Source organism: Solea senegalensis, linkage group LG12 (genome assembly GCF_019176455.1).
Source record: "Solea senegalensis isolate Sse05_10M linkage group LG12, IFAPA_SoseM_1, whole genome shotgun sequence".
In the NCBI taxonomy this organism is placed as follows: Eukaryota; Metazoa; Chordata; class Actinopteri; order Pleuronectiformes; family Soleidae; genus Solea; species Solea senegalensis.
In genome coordinates, this window is record NC_058032.1 from 16,067,383 (window position 1) to 16,084,610 (window position 17,228).

Below are 17,228 nucleotides of genomic sequence, written 5' to 3' on the forward strand. Positions count from 1 at the left end.
CAGTGACCTTCACATACCAGAAAGGATGTAAACAGTTTCATACAACTCTGTCCACACTGTCACACTCTCTGCTGTTCTTTATTCTTTCTCATTAGTTTATGCATCAGGTTTATGTGGGCAGAGCCGCTCATATTCGCTTGCGCAGTAAGCCTCTGCTGAAAAAGAGAAAAGCGTGGTCTGTTCGGGCTGCTGCAGAAATATGGCAGTGCAAGATGACTGCCTCCTCAAAGCAAGGCCAATGTGTGTCTGACGCACACATAGATGAAAGCAACGTGGTGCTTGTCTACTGCGATGTGCGATGAACAAGATTAAAACATCACATTTTTTTGGTACGTCTTTAAATACTCGGGCCAAAGAAGTAGGTCAAACTAGTCTTTGTTGACTCTGAACTAGGTTTTGAATCTCCATCATCCAGATGAATCTCCTGAATCAAATAGTGAAGGAGAGGACACACACACACACACACACACACACACACACACACGGTGAGTTGTGTTTTTCTCCACACACATATGAAACAGTGAAGCTGGGGTAAGAACGCTGCTGGTAATCCACTGTCTTTATTTAGATTTGTCCTAGTTTAACACATGAATGAATTAAATAAATCTGCAGCAACTTCTGTCATTTCATCAGCTCCAGGTTTTTGGTTTCTTTTTTAATGACATATGTGACAGAACTCAAGCGCCTTGGTTTAAAAAAACCCAAAACATTTTGGATTCTTCCATGTGTTTTTCAAGGCCACTACAGTACATGCATTCATTCATTCATTCATCTTCTACCGCTTTATCCTCCACATTGAGATCGCAGGGGGCGCTGGTGCCAATCCCAGCTGACATATTGGCCAGTCCATCACAGGACCAAATAAACGACCAATTGTAGGGGGAAACCAGAGTTGAACGATGAGGACAGGTGAACGATGAGGACAGGTGAATGATGAGGACAGGTGAACGACGAGGACAGGTGAACGATGAGAACAGGTGAGGACAGGTGAATGATGAGGACAGGTGAACAATGAGGAGAGATGATTTGGCACTAATTGAGGTCCCTGAGTGAATAAGAAAGTTAAAGCATTTGTGACCTTTGACCCATTTTGACTGATACATTGTGTGTTTATTTCTTTTATTTTGTCGGCACTTTAATTTGTAAAGGTTTGCCTTTAATTAAAAACAATTAATGTGAGATTTGTGTAAGTAACTTTTACTTCTTACTACTTTACTACTTCACTTTGACTTGAGTACATTTCTAGACCAGTACTTTACTTGTACTTAAGTAAAACCTTATGAAGATAGTGATAGGTTTACTTGAGTAAAACCTCTGCTGACCAAGTCTTCTTGCTGTAAAGACAACAGTACTAACCACTAACTACTACTTTTGTTTTTGTTTTTAAAGCGACACCATTATAGGTAGTATATTTCATCCTAAATGTTACAAAATGGACCTTTGGCTTTTGGTGTTTGATGACACCAATCTGTGTGTGTGTGTGTGTGTGTGTGTGTGTCCCCCTCCTTCCCCACAGTCCTCTGTTCACCCCTCCTCCACTCACTGCTCACTTGTGGAGCCATTGTCTCGCTTCCTGTGCACGCTCGGGAACCCGCTCGCACTGGGCACGAGCAGGCGCTGTGTGGATGAGGTGATGCGCACAGACGGAGCGAGTCGACAGGATTAATGGAACGACCTCGCGCTGGCTGCGTTCAACTGACGTGAAAGTGTCTCGTACTTTTGTTTTGGAAAAGTTTGGGAGTCGGAGAGAGAGCGACAGAGAAACACGTGAATGAAAAGAGCGTGGACTGTGTCTCTGTGGGTCTGTCGTGACAGTGTCGTGACAGTGACAAACATCAGTGAGCTGTCACCATCCACTCTGCTGCCAGTAAGTTTGTTTTGTCTTTGTCAAAAACATGTTTAAGTCCAAGAAAACTGGGCTGATAGTGTGGTAATACGGAGATAATGTGACAGAAATACCATGTTATTTCCACAGTAATATCCTTTTATTGTGTTTATGTGGCACTTTAATGGTGTTTTTTAAATCAGTATTAGTCATTATTGCACTTTCACATTTGTTCATTCGTTTAAACTTTTATTTTCTTAACTTTATGTTGATATTTTATGAGAGTATCTTGTATCTTATGGAGTTATTTATTCATGTATTGACTTCATTGACTTAACATCTGTTTGAGCTCAGTTCTGTCTGATGTGTTCTCATCCTTTTTCTATTTCTATTTCTACTTTGCCCTCTGTGATTGTATTCTGTATTCCTTTTATATTTGGAAAGCACTTTTGTGCACATGCTGTTTGGTGATGAAAGTGATTATAGGCTACCGTCATTGTAAGACTTTCACATGAACATGTTTGTGTATTGCAATTGGCAATGACCACATTGTAAAGTTGGAAGGAATCCTCCCTTATGCTCTACATAAAACATTGTTATTAATGGTGATTACTATATAAATAACATGGCGTACCATTGTATTACTCCCCTATTAACATATAAACGTATTATTCCCACATTGTTGCCATGTTTTATGTTAAGTTTTACCAACTTGGGGAACGACCGGTGACTTTACAGCCTCCATTCTTCTCACACCAGTTATTATAAGCACGGCAGTCAGCGATCATATCTGAAAACAGAAGACAAGTTGTTCTTATTACATGAACGGAACACAGATATCCTCCAGTGTCGGCTGATGCAAGTTTACTGAAGACTAAAGGATTCAACAAGTAGGTGTTGAGTGAGTGACAGTGGAATCACCATTACAACCACGACAAGGAAACATTTGCTTAATAAGCTTACACTTATTATGAGCCACTTTATTAGGAACACCAGTTGCAGTTAACTACTGGTTAAGATAAATGTATAATCGGCCAATCATGTCATGCATTACCACACGTCCAGACAACAGTGTTCAAACCAAGCGTCAATACGGAAAAGAGAAATTATTTAAGTGACTTTGAATTAGAGCTGAAACAATTAATCGATGAATCGATTACTAAATTAATCGACAACTGATAATCGGTAATCGGTATTAAGCTTTTTTCATGATTAAAACAAGATTTCTGATTGTTTAAGCTTCTTAAATGTGAATATTTTCTTCATTTATTTACTCTGGATAACACAGAAACCATTAAAAGGGAATCATTTTGGTGTGTGGACAAAACAAGACATTTGAGAACAGCATCATTTCCAGGTTTGACGAAAACCGATCAACATTTTTTTAAGGTTTTCTGATATTTTATGGACCAAACGATTAATCGAGAAAATAATCGACAGATTAATTGAACAATCGTTCGTTGCAGCTCTACTTTGAATGCGACAAGCAAAACTTCTGGGATTTTTACATAGGGACAATTCTAGGGTTCACAGAGAAAATGTGTTGTTGATGCCAGAGGTCAGAGGAGAAGGGCTCGTCTGGTTAGAAAGGCAACGGTAACTAAAATAACCACTCGTTACTGCCAAGGTCTGCATGAGACTGTCTGTGAATGCAGGTGAATGTCAAACCTCAAAGATGAGATATAAGCAGCAGAAGATGAGATATAAGCAGCAGAAGATGAGATATAAGCAGCAGAAGACCATATTGGTCGACACTCTCATGAACCCAATGAAGTGGCTGAGTGAGAGTGTATCATCAGGATATATCTGATACCATCTTCAGAGTGTGTTTTCTTTTTTCTACTCTCCAAAACCAAAAGAAAATACCATAAAAACCACAGTGTTGAATCAATAGGGTAGATTCATGTCTGCTTGACGTCGGTGGAATATGGTGCAACGTGAGACACATTTCTGCTGACTTAGACCTTCCAGATTAAAATACACCAACTCTATGAGCTGCACTGACTGTAAAGAGTGAAGATGTCTTCGAACACAACACTTTGCCCCAGCTCGTCCCCCACCTTCAACCCTCCCCCCGCCTTCTTCCTCCCAGCATGTGAGAGAAAGGAACAGCTGGATGTGAGTTGAGCCTGAACTTGATCCGACCCGCTGATCCTCAGATCTGCGGGTCCTAAAGGCCTGTTTCTGCCGCCGCCGCCGTCTCCGGGGGGAAACCCTGTGACTGTGCAGCTGTTCACAACCTGTACATGAAGTGTACACAGTCACACACAGGAATGAAATCTCTCAGCAGGACCTCTGGATATCCACAACATGCCCAGATTTCCCTGTGCAACAAGTCTGGAGTGGTGCTGTTTCTTAAACTGGACGTTTCTAGAGGCTCAGCTCTTTTCAGGAACAGCATCAGCTGAATATGAAACCAGCACCGTCAAGAGTTCTGGGCTTGAGCCACAGGACACAGAACCCTTCACAGTGTGCGTGTGAAAGAAGTTTGCCTGCTTGTGTATGCACGTGTGGATACTCGTGCATATATACGTGTGTGTTCAGAGCAGCCGGGTACAGTGGCCGTATTGTAAGGGGGCCGGAGGAAGCTTTTTGGGGAGGCGTGTGAAAAAGCAGTAAAGATGTCCCACTGCAGCTGGCACAGGACAGAGCTGATGGACTGCCCACACTCACAGCGTTGCCTTTGTGTGTGTTCAGTGTGAGAGTGTGTGTTGAAAAGACAGATGCAGTGTCTGTCATCCACTCAGGATATGTACACGCGATGCCAATAGCTTGACCACCTCACTGCTGCTTTAGCTCTGTTGCGTAACACATGGCAGTAAAGTGGCTTTTGAATTGCTCCTCTGTAAAATTGGTCTCGGGAGCAACATTTGAGTAAACAAGTGAAATTAAAAATAAAGGTTAAAGTTGATAACAACAGAGCAGAGGCCAAGATGTCCTGACTTCATGGGACAAGCTAGATAGTGTCTCCTGAGATCCTCCCTGATCCTGCCCAACAAATAATCAAGTATGTCACGTACATTTCCATTTGTTGAGACTGGGTTTCTGTAGAAAACATCCAGATAACTCCACTGGCATCACAAGCATTGTTGGATTGACTGCTTTCACATTCGTTTCTAGAGCGTGTGACTTGTAACGTGCAATTATAGCTTTAAATTGGTGGAGTTTCCCTTTGAGGACTGAGAGAGACAAAAGGGGGAAAAGGGGAAATATTTTTACTGTTTTGTCATTAAAGTGTCTGGCGACTCACTCTAATACTGTATCATGTATTGTATGACATGTGCCTTTGTGATAGTCATCTTCTAAAAGCTGCTATTTCAGGATGTTTCAGGATGGTGATGTTGAGTGTTTAGTATAGTGTTGCTGCTGTGTCACTCTGTGTTAATCCCTCTACAGTAGAGGCTGTGAGTTAATGTACAGATTCAGATTAAACCAGCTTTCACTGGGATGAGACTCACAAAGCTCGGGTGTATTTCCTTTCACTTTATTTATAACTGGAGGTAGATTTGTTTTTGTAACCTTGACAATGAATGCAGCTGAAGTGCATTTAATCTCTCAATCTCTGGCACGTTAATGTCTTGGCAGCGCTTCACCTCTCACAGTCCTGCTGACAGTCTGAGTGCTCCATGCCACACTGCTACTGGAAGTGAGACCAGCTGACTGGATGAGAGCTTTTTATACTGACAGATAACACATGAATGTGCAAGTACTGCACTGCATGAACATGTGTGTGAATGTAACTTCTAGGCATGAGCCGATACAATATTCAGTATCGGTATCGGTCCGATATTGGTCAAAATCACAGGCTTAGATATCAGACAGTACTGTATATTACATGTTTCATTGTGCAGACTGTAAACATGTAAATACAAAGTAGCAGCAGCAGCATTTTAGCTGAGCCACGTTGTGGGCAGAATATTTATTACACAGTTGGAAAATGATGTCTTTGAAATAACTTGAAATGGCTACAGCACAAATTTGTTGTTACCAGCTTCATAGTTAAAAAGATACAAAAAAAGGGACTAAATCGGACAGATATCGGACTTTTATTTCTTTATAATATTTTGCAAAGGAAACATTGTGATGGTAAAACATGGTTGTCGTCGAGTTAAAGGATCATTTTTTCAGGGGTAAACTAGTGTTTATACGGGTATCTAGTTAAGTTATTTGTTAATGCAGGTGCAAATCTTGACAGTTTAAATTGAAATTATACATGATAACTGCATTCAAATTTGGCTAAATGGTCTAAGTTGAATAATGGACGTAGATAAATACATGAAATAATAATACCTTATTTATCTGTAAATTACTTAATGATTACTTAATGTCCACTCTTATTTGTCAGTGGTGTAATGTAACAAAGTACAAACACTTTACTGTACAAAATTCACGTATCTGTACTTTACTGTCATTTATATTTCGAGCAACTTTTACTTTTACTCCTCTCTTGTAGGAGCCAGAGCTAAGTTAGTTTTAGTTCAGGGTTAGACCAGGTGGTTGATGCAAGATTTGACACTTGTTACAATGTCATTTATTAACAGTTGAAGTAGATAACTGTTTGGCCTTTGGCCTTTGATTAATTACATTAAATATTCTAGGCAGGAAAGGAATGTGGCTTTGTTCTTTAGATAAAAGCTACCATGGACACTTTGATATCATTGACGGCTATGATAGATAAAGCAATTGGAAGATAAGTACTGACAAATGTCTGGCAGTTTGATGGATGTGTCCGTTTTAGACGCTGTATTTTGAGTTTTGGTGTAACAAGGTTTTTGACATTAGGTTACGTTGTCTTATTGTTGGAATCTATAGATCGTCATTCACAAACTGAACATCAAGGGAATATTTCTATTTGTTGTATATCCTCGAGAAGCTTGGATACATGTGGATAGAAATGTAACTTGGATGTACGGCAAGTGGAAATAAATGTGCAAACCCTTGAATTACAACAGTACCTACGAGTCAAGCCAATTGAAACCAAATTGAAGCTAACGACTATTCAGTGGCTTTGGAATTAAGAGTACTTTTGCCACTACAACTACAATTCCTCTAACTATCTTTGTTACTTGTTACTACCAAATCAAATCGAAGAAGAGTTGGTATGATGGTCTGTATTTATATAGAGCTTTTTGATTAGCTGCTTTACACAATACTGTTTTGCCATTCACCCATTCACACACTGCAGCATGGGGTTAAGGGCCTTGCTCAAGGACACATATAGACTAGCCGAGTCAGGAATTGAACCCACAACCTTCCAGTTGAATGACAACTCACCCTACCACTGATCTACCATTGCTCAATCACTTTTTGACTACTCAATGACTAATGACCTTTACCGAAGTGATATTATAAAAAATAACTTCATACAAGACTGGTATTTGTTGAAATTCTAATTTCCAACAAAATGTACATTTAGGATTAAGACTTATGGAGATTTATGGGGGAAAAAAAGTTTTTCTATCTCTAGAAGATTTCTTCTTGAATTAAAAATTAAAACACACTCACATTGTGGTTTGTTAAACAGTGTAATGGCTAATAGTGACTAACTGATACTTTACAGAGAGCTGGAGTTGTTTGTCTGTAACTTTTATTGTGAGGAAGTGACGCTGTTCTCTTTCCTGTTCTCTCCACAGGAGAATCGAGCAGCCCCGCAGCCGTGCATCCTGACTGTCTCTGTCCACATATTCATGTCTGAATGTCCACCATGGCTCAAAGGAGATTTGACTGGTGGATCCCCTGCTGACACCTTCCATCCCCAGACATCCGCCTTGGCTGAACCCTTTCCTGACAGCTTTGGTGTCCCCTTGTTCCTTGGAGCTTCTCTCCCCATTTAAGCTGTCGCCATGGCCAGTCTGGTGCTTAATGAGACTGGAATGGAGGACTGTGGGATTGACGACTCCTTCAAGTACAACTTGTACTCTGTGGTCTATAGTGTGGTCTTCGTCCTTGGCCTGATCACCAACTGTGCTGCACTCTTTGTGTTCTGCTTCCGGATGAAGATGAGCAACGAGACCACAATGTTTATGACTAACTTAGCGTTATCTGACTTAGTGTTTGTTTTCACGCTGCCATTCAAGGTCTTCTACAACGTTAACCGCCACTGGCCGTTTGGAGATGGACTTTGTAAGGTATCGGGAACAGCCTTCATCACCAACATCTATGGCAGCATGCTCTTCCTCACGTGCATCAGTGTAGACCGCTTCCTGGCAATTGTCTACCCTTTCCGCTCACGCTCCATACGCACGCGCAGGAATGCAGCACTGGTGTGTGCAGCAGTGTGGCTGACAATCGTGGGAGGAGGAATATCCGTGACCTTCTTCTCTACCATCAACAGTACAACCAGAGCCACCACATGTTTCGAGGGATTCTCTAAAAGCACCTGGAAGACCTACCTGTCCAAAATCACCATCTTTATTGAGGTGAGTAAATAGCCACACATTGATCATTTGTGTACTGTTTAAAATCAATTACAATAAACTTTTTCTTATCATCCCAGATTGTGGGCTTTCTCATCCCCCTGCTGGTCAACTTGGCATGTTCCTCGCTGGTTCTTCGGACACTGCGTCGCCCGGCAACTGTCGGTCATGGCTGTGACAGCAAGAGGCGTGTCTTGCGTATGATTCTGGTCCATCTGGGAATCTTCATCATCTGCTTCGTCCCGTATAACTCCATCCTTTTCCTATATGCGCTGGTGAGGACGCAGGCCCTCGCTAACTGCACTGTAGAGCGCTTTGCCCGAACTCTTTACCCAATCACTCTGTGCTTGGCCAGCCTCAACTGCTGCCTGGACCCTGTGGTCTACTACTTCACCTCAGAGAGCTTCCAGAAGAGCTTGACCATGGGAGGAAAAGGTTCGGGCTCCCGACCCAACAGCATCCCCCGTAGTGACACAGAGACCCAGGACACAGCAAACACACCAAAAGACACGTGCACTGTAGCCAGCAATGGAAAAGAGTCAAAGACGTCTGAAAGTGAGTTCTGACTCAGGAGGAGATAGAAGGTAATCAAGGACAGAGAGGATTTGAAAGACAGGAGCCCTGAATTAGGAAAAAAGCAATCATTTGTTGTGTCTGGAAGCGACAAACACATAACTCAGCAGATTAGTTCAGCCCCGAGGTAAGTCCTGAGGTATGGCCTGAGCTTTACGGATTAATCTACTCCTGGAGAACACAGGAATGTATTTGTGTTTATTATGAGAGATGACTGCAGGGACCAGACAGTCAGCCACATCAGGACGACTGTGATAGTCCAGAGACATGCAGAGCAGAGCCTCTAAAAGAGACTCCAATACATCATCACTTAGGCTTAACACACAAACACTTGCAAATGCACTGGACTGTGGATAAGATGGAGATTTCCGTCCACATTGTTGAAATATGCTGTTAAGTACTTTAGTAACACACTGAGCCCTAAGGTTTTATTGTCATAAAGCTCAAGCTTTCGCGGCGTATTATATCATTTTAGACGTTAATGTTATGACATTGTGTAGTGTGGTGAGACCTTTTGTTATTCTAACACAGCAGTGCGCCGACCTGCGGAGTTTAATGTGTCTCATGTTGAAGTTTGAGGCCATTAAATGTCTGTTTTCAATTGCTTTCTTGCCAGCATTTATTATTTCATGGTGGTCAAACTGGCCTTTGTCAGGCTGACAATACGGAGGAATGTTATTATTCATTCTCTTGATTTTCCCCGAGCACAAGAACCCCAAGTGTTCCTGTGCTCGGGGGAAAGGCAGCTCAAGTCTGGTCAAGGACCCTGGCCTGTGTGCTGTACAGGCCAAATACTTATTATGACTAAAGCAATGGTTCATTGTTTGCTTCTGAATGAGGTCTCTCTGTCTTAATCTGGCCTGAGACTGCAGAGCAGCTCAAAGTCTCTTACACATAGCAATGTGCACTCACTCCAAAACACAGCAGTTGATTAAATATGCCAAATCACTGTTACACAGCTTGACACATAAATAGTAATGAGTCAGCAGAAGTACACAAACAAATTGAATAAAACCCCAATCAGAATAAAAACGGCTCATTTAAACACACCAGTCTAATACTATGGTCTGCTGTGGCCCGTTTGGGAAGACATTTCAATCCCAAATTCCAGTGAAGAGCGGTGGTTTATGTCAGTTGTCCTTCCAATCAGTGTTCATGTAAACAGTTGTTCTGATTCTTCCTGGTTTGGGTCACCACGTGTCTGCCCCTGTGTAAATGTGATGCTTTTGATATTGCTGGATATGGAGCTGTTGATAGAAAGTTTAAAAGAACTCTGGAATGCCTCGATGGTTGAAAGGCGTGTGTTTACAATACAGTTGGATGTGAGCTTCTTCTACTACTATTTCCAACTCTGCAAATGTCAATAAGGTTTATTATTCTGATTTAACACTTAATGCATGTATATGCACATCGTAATGGGATGATTATTTTTGTGTCCATGTAAACGGCGAAGTTGCCTTTACTGAAGAGCATTTGCTTCACTCTGCAACGTTCACAAAAACGTATTTAGAACTCCATGTGTCGACAAGTGTGAAAAAGAAGCAGCTGCGTTATCGAGCTGGTATTACAAAGCTTGTTCACTGACTGAAATGTAAAATAACTCAGAGAATAAAGAGCATGCGTCTATTGTGAATGAATAGTGACACATGGAGCAGCTTTGCCGCTGCCTGGTGTCCCTAACAGTCACAGTGCTGGACCAGCACATGTTTCTCTACACACACTAAAGATCCGGCAGGAGAAATGAAATGACTTCTGTCTGAGACATTATATGAGATGTTTGTACCAGGAGGTTTACATTCTCGTCCATAGAACTATGCACAGTAAGCGATTCAACGCCTTACTTGGGAATGTAATAGGCCGCTATACCTGCTGTGGTACTGTATATACGGAGAGAAAGAAGACCCTCCAGTAATCCAAGCAACCCTCTCTGCCACTGTGAGTGATGTGGCCATGTGCTGCAACGAGCAGCAGACACAGAGTCCACCAAACACCAGCTGGACTCCACTGGGGTCAAGGGTAGGAGGGAGGAAGACAAACATACTGGGGTGGAAAAGTGGAGCAGGAAATAAGGAGAGTGGTGGGGGTAGACATGTGCAAGAGCTCGCCTTAACACTTGAGATGTTTGTGTTAGGAATGTGAGTGAATTTTTGCAACAGAAGACATTTAACATCACACCTGTCAAAAAAAAGAGTGTGCTCCTCTGACTGCAGAGAAGAATAAGGCCACATAATGTAGCTGTAAGAATTGGCTTGTTCTGACCTCTAGTGGCCATAAGTGGGAGACATCACTGAAATGCCGCGGTCCATTCTTATTTATGCAGCGTTTCCTATACTTTAATTATTATATATGAATACCCGAGACTTGTGTGACCTTGTTCACAATATAAGCATTTTTTTTAACTAATATATTGTTTCTGACTCATTTTACTACCATTTCTGAGGTAAACCAGCCAAATGGTCCTGTCTACACACACTAAGTTCTCAAAGACGTCTTTGTCCACATGGAAACATGTGACCTCAGACACAAATGTCACACTCAAGTTGGTCTATGTCGAAAAGGCCTTTTGTGTGTATTTTAAGAGACCTAACCCACATGTTGTGTGTACGAGTTTTCAAAAATACTTGCATATGTGTGGACTGCGCATGAACAAAATCTGTGGGTCATGACCCAGCCTCTGGGAATGGTTGCTATTCTGCGTGTCTGTGTGCTCAGCATGTTTCATACCTTGGCTTCACAGTGACCTGTGCTGAAGTGAAACCAAACTGTAGCAGCACAGGAAGCTTGCAAATGTCCCACATGCCATGCAGGTGCCTGGCACAGCCCAGAAACCTGCAGCAACTCATTCGAGTTGTGGGTGTGTCGATGAAAGTGTGAATCTATGTATTCAAAGCATTGTGAAACCAACAGCACAGAAGAACTGTCATTTTCCCATGTGTTTGTTTTTGGGTTTTTTTCTCAAGATGACCGCGCTGTAAAACTGCAAATAATTAAAAAAAGAAGCTTTACAGCTTTAAAACAGGAAGTGTAGAATTTGCTAGAGGAAGCAAACAGATAGATGCTTCATTTTTTTTTTCACAACTCCAAACACTGTGGGTGATGTAAATGAAGACATTTGAACTTTAAGTGTATTTGTGTGTGGTCACTAAGCAAAACAACTTCCAAAGAGAGACTAATATCTATCTCCCTGTTTGTCTATTATCTGCTAGATGATGGTCTTTACCTATATTTCAAGTTTGTAGCTGAGCTGCATGGTTTTCTGTGATATAACAGGTGGCAGAAAAACACTTGCGTGCGTCAGGGCAGGGCTTCCGCTTCCTCTCATCACCAGTCCCAGACTAAAGCACACAACACACAACACCTCCTAATGCAACCACATGTACAAACAGAAAGTAGGACCTCACTGGCAAGCCACCACTGACTGGTTTTTCTTTTGTCTGCGACGTTTCTCTGTGTGTGATCCTGTTTGTGCCTGGACAACTCGAAGAGGAGCGTGTTTGTGTGTCAGCCTGCTGTTTACAGAGGAGCGTGAAGCATGTGGTGGCGGGTGGTCACTGACCTGGTGTGTTTGACCTCTCCCCGTCATCAATGCTGATCATTAGGAGAGACGAGCACAAGGTAAAAGCATCGCTCTTTGGAATTTTCATTAAAAAGGTCACGTACAGTATGTGAGGCAGTCACACTGCTGACTGAAGCTTTAAGGTCAAAGTCATGCTGCTAGTCAAGCTTTGTTATTACATTTGCATACATTTGCATATAATACAAATATTTTATAATGATTTAAAAGTGTTCCGTGTGTTTCCAGTAATCATAGTTTTAATTCTTGGATTATCCGTCTGTTCTGTGGCCCTGTAGTAACAAATGCAATTATTTTGAAATTATGGTCAATGGTTTAATAATCTTTTTTAAAAAAATGTGTTTTTCACATGCAGAGACAAAACCTTTTTACAAAACAGTTTTGCGCAAATGCAAGATGACACTTTATTGTATCATAGGTTACCACAAAACTTGACCTAAACCAGACACTTCTCAAAATGAGAGTTGGGCAAGAGTATGCCCAACTGCACAGGTTACACTAAACAGCCTGCTGGCTGCATGTAGCAGTCTACAACAGCCAATAATAGTCAGAGACCAACAATAGATACAAACTAAAGAAGAAAAATCCATTTAAGCATCTAATAACTGTTACTGTTGGTCTCTTCACTCACTCTGTGGCAATGGAGGAAGGGTGTGGTGTCTTCTAAATGGAAGAAGGTGCTCTTTTTTAAACTTTACTCTTTTCCCATGTTTAATTTGCATTTTCACGTGTTAATTAATCAACCACAACTACAAGATAACTACTTACTCAAAATGGATTAATACGCAGATTTCTCTTGTGCCATTAATAAAGAGAATGCACTGAAAATAATAAATGAATAAACATTAATACCTACTGCAAGTATAAAACAAAAAAGAAAATGTAGAACGCAGAAAAATATACAAGTGTCATTTTAAATATTGAGGCATCGACATGTCAGTATCATTATTATTATCATCAGTTAAGCAGCTATTCGACTGAGCAGGATCCATATGCATATCCTTATCTATATAAGTTAATTATTTATATATATATATATGTATTTATTTATTTAAATGAACATGTTTTGCATGTAAAGCATGGGTATTTTAAATAAATAACTATCTTTCAGATAGATTTAAAGTAGTAAACATCATATTTAACCAGAGTGATTTGGAGTGTAGTGGTTTAAAACAGAATGAGGCCTCTAATAATGGTAAATTTGGGTTGTAGTCCACTTTGGAAAGCACTGAAAGCACAAAATTATTAAAGGGTGTGTTACATTTATATTAATTACAGTCTACAAAGCACTTGTACACGGTGCTTTCCAAAGAATTAGGTGAAGTTTGTTGAAATGTTCCTCCAGTGTCGGTGTGAGTGAAGGAATGATTCGGAATACATCGGTGTCATGGGAGGAGTCCCCGGTCAACTCCTCGCGATGTGGCCTTAATCTGACCGCCTGGGAGCGGAGCATGGATACCATGTACACCTACTTCTACCTGCTGCTCTTCATCCCTGGCCTGCCGCTCAATACCATTGCCCTGTGGGTCCTCTGCAGACATATCAGGTACACATGACAGCACCATGACTAATGCCAAACACAGTTGTGGACATGACTAACTCCTCTGCATGTTGCTCCACAGTAAGAAGACCAAGGCAGTGATCTTCATGATAAACCTGACATTAGCTGACCTGGTCCACATCCTGTCTCTGCCCCTCAGGATCTATTATTACTTCACACACACTTGGCCTTTTGGCCGAGGCTTGTGTTTGTTCTGTTTCTACCTGAAATTCCTCAACATGTACGCTGCCATAGTGTTTCTGGTAAGCAGGCAATTTGTGTAAAGCAATCCCAGAATATCCCAATGACACCATGGGCCTCACATCTCAGAACAGTTTTATTTCTGGCACAGGATTTTCATGCTTTTTTCATGTATTTTTCCCAGGTGTGTATCAGCCTGCAGAGGTGTGTCTTCCTGCTTAACCCCTTCGCTGCCCGCCAGTGGAGGCGGCGGTATGACCTGCTGATCAGCATCATAGTGTGGGTGGTGGTCAGTCTGGCCTGCTCGCCGTTCATTCTGATGCGGAGTAGCAGTAGTGCCGCCAGCTCCATCCACAGTACACACACGATCTACAACATGTCCTATTCTTTGGATGTCACTTCTCCACAGGGTTACACCAAACTCAATGCGGCACCTTTGAGTACAAGCCCCAGCAGACTCACAACACTCTCCAGCCCCATCTCCACCACAGGGGGCTGCTTCAAAGATTTGCCCACGCGGCCTCTTCCGCTCTCTCAGGCAGTCATCATGATGGCTCTCGCTGAGCTGTTTGGTTTCTTCATCCCTCTGGCCTGCATCACCTACAGCTCTGTGCGCATTGCCCACTCCCTCAACCGAAGACAGACCCAGGATGCTCTGAACTCCTCAGCACGCAGCCGACTCCAGTCAGTCACCTCCTTCCAGGAGGATAAATGTCAGACCGATGGTGAGAAGCAGCGAGCGCTGCGTATGGTGCTGAGCTGCTCTGCCCTCTTCTTGTTGTGCTTCGTCCCCTACCACATCAACTTCTTGCTCTACCTGATGGTGTCTCAGGATGTGTTGACTCACTGTGCAACCAGACAGGCGGTACTGCAGTTCCACCCGGTGTCTCTGTGCCTGGCAAGTGTGAGCTGCTGCCTCAACCCATTACTCTATTATTTTCTAACAGCCGAGTTCAGGTTGCACCTCACCAGGCGCACCTCATCGTTCTCCTCCTCGATCAGCTCCCCCACCCAGCGTGTGCCACCACACAGACTGATGAGTGTGGAGAGCACCTTCTCAGACAGGGAGTAACATGACGGAAGAAAAGAAACTTGAAAAAGTAAAGTTGGGAACAACAGACTGACACAACAAGATCTATGTTTGATAACAGGTGATTTCATGCCAAAGAGCTTTGGCATCAGGGTCAACAAACAGCTTTCGAACAAAGATTTGAAACTGAACCATGTTTTATTATGAGTGTGCGCACAGTACAGATATTCACAATTTGACTGGTGTCATGTCAGTATTGCAACTTAAATGTCACCCATGTGTTGTCATTGATCATCTGTTTTCTAAATGAGAATATAAATAACAAATCTGTGAGCATGTGCTGTTGAAGAAGACCTGAAACGTTTGATTAAAATGCATTAATTCCTCAGGAAAATGTTTACCGACATTATACATCAAGTAGGAAGTTACATTCCAATGATTTTTTTGTTTGCCCCCTGGTGGCTAACTGCTACTTTTGCCCTGGGGTTCACTTTTTAAACCTGCAGATTATGTCAAGCTTTAAACAGACTTTAAATTAGCTACACTGTAACCATCACAGCTCTGTGTGTGAGAATGCAATGAATGAATGTCGTGCACTGAATAAAGGCATGTGTGTGCTTTTCTTTTCTTATCTGATGCTGTCATGTCTCTCTCTAATTTATACCGTATCTGAGGCTGGTTTCTGGTGAGGTTTCCTCTGTGTAGGGACAGATGAAAACAGGTGTCAGCTCATTCCTGTTGCACTTCATTTCATTTTGCAGAACGAGTGGTGAAGACAGTTTGCAGCAGTTGGCCCAGCTCTGAAAAAACAACAACCCTGTAACTGCCAGGCTCTGAGGTTGCCCTCCAAACTGAAACCCAGCCTCCCCCCACCTTCCTACCAAACTTATTTTTTGCATCTGCTATCCAGATTATGAGCCACCTCAGTTTCCCCCCGCCCCTACGCAGCCCGCCTTTGGGGTAAACTGCGAGGTGTCTCAAATCACCCACCAAAATGTGCCCACTATCTTTTTGCTGCTAAAGTCTGTAATTGCATTACATTTGATTTAGTTAGTGGAATTGTGGGAATTATGTGAAAGAGAGAAACCAAATGTTGCTTCAAAAAGGGCAGACGAAACATTTAGAGCGGATATATGTTAAATTAAAAGAAATATGATCTCCGGGGGAGTATAGCAATGAGCAGTGAGTATAAGAGCTGAAGATATGGTGTCAAACATTTCTTGTAAACCACACCCCTATAGTCACAGGAAGCACAATGAGTGCTGAAACCCCCAGTATAACAGAGAGACACAGAGACAGAGGCAGACAAGGATACAGAGAGAGACCAGTCAGATATATAAAAAAAACAAAAAAAAAAACAGGAAATCACAGTACAGGCGTTAAAGACACTAGATGAGGTAGAAAGACAGATCATGTGAGAAAGCGAGGAGGCAGGACTGTGAGAATGAGTAGTGTTAGAGGAAGAAGAGTAAGGAGATGTGACATGTGTGATGGCTAATACTTCACCGTTCGGCTGTTTGATGCAGTGTGGTTTCAAGTTTGAAAACAGAGGTGAGATACAATGAATTCTGTTTCATGGCGAGTGTGAGAGGCCGCATGCTTTCAGTGTGGAGTCATCCCACATGGGGGATCTCATATGTTTCTCCAGTGTGTGGAATGTCTGTAATGTTGAGTGTGTCTGTGTCTGTCTATAGGCCAGTGTCATGGTGTCTGTGAGTTCCCTCTTGTACTCTCTACAATGGGGTTCACAGCATGTCTTGTGTGTTGAGAGCGGTGTGTGTGGATAGACCTGGGTGCCCGCCACTAACAGTTAGGGTGCTGCTACACGAGGCCAGATGTCGTGTGTGTGAGTGGAAAAAGTGTAGCGCGCCCACTGAGAGAGGTGAATCACAGCCGATATAATCATGTGTTTCCATTGGCGAGAGATGAGGACGTGAACTGCGGAATCCTGAGGTAGGAGTGAAGATCTTTTCTGAAACACACACACACACACACACATATATATATATATATATATATATACAGAGAGAGAGAGAGAGAGAGAGAGAGAGAGAGATGAAACTACAGTG

At 42.2% G+C, this 17,228-nt stretch overlaps 2 protein-coding genes across 2 annotated transcripts; both read left to right on the forward strand.

Annotated features, from left to right (window-relative positions):
- The first annotated feature begins 1,597 nt into the window (after positions 1 to 1,597).
- On the forward strand, positions 1,598 to 9,418 carry lpar4 (lysophosphatidic acid receptor 4). The gene is made up of 3 exons (XM_044040259.1): positions 1,598 to 1,867; positions 7,459 to 8,244; positions 8,322 to 9,418. Exons 2-3 carry the CDS (start codon positions 7,669 to 7,671, stop codon positions 8,805 to 8,807), a joined length of 1,062 nt encoding a protein of 353 aa, XP_043896194.1. The 5' UTR covers positions 1,598 to 1,867; positions 7,459 to 7,668; the 3' UTR covers positions 8,808 to 9,418.
- Positions 9,419 to 9,483: 65 nt separating this feature from the next.
- p2ry10 (P2Y receptor family member 10) lies at positions 9,484 to 15,761 on the forward strand. Its single transcript, XM_044040258.1, has 4 exons — positions 9,484 to 12,429; positions 13,734 to 13,934; positions 14,011 to 14,191; positions 14,314 to 15,761. Exons 2-4 carry the CDS (start codon positions 13,753 to 13,755, stop codon positions 15,199 to 15,201), a joined length of 1,251 nt encoding a protein of 416 aa, XP_043896193.1. The 5' UTR covers positions 9,484 to 12,429; positions 13,734 to 13,752; the 3' UTR covers positions 15,202 to 15,761.
- Positions 15,762 to 17,228: the final 1,467 nt, after the last annotated feature.

Excerpts from the sequence above, each read along its gene's own strand:
- lpar4 (XM_044040259.1), top strand. The coding sequence starts at position 7,669 with ATGGCCAGTCTGGTGCTTAATGAGACTGGAATGGAGGACTGTGGGATT. Across the intron at positions 8,245-8,321 it reads AAATCACCATCTTTATTGAG|ATTGTGGGCTTTCTCATCCC; the intron begins GTGAGTAAATAG and ends TTATCATCCCAG.
- p2ry10 (XM_044040258.1), top strand. The coding sequence starts at position 13,753 with ATGATTCGGAATACATCGGTGTCATGGGAGGAGTCCCCGGTCAACTCC. Across the intron at positions 13,935-14,010 it reads GTCCTCTGCAGACATATCAG|TAAGAAGACCAAGGCAGTGA; the intron begins GTACACATGACA and ends GTTGCTCCACAG. Across the intron at positions 14,192-14,313 it reads ACGCTGCCATAGTGTTTCTG|GTGTGTATCAGCCTGCAGAG; the intron begins GTAAGCAGGCAA and ends TATTTTTCCCAG.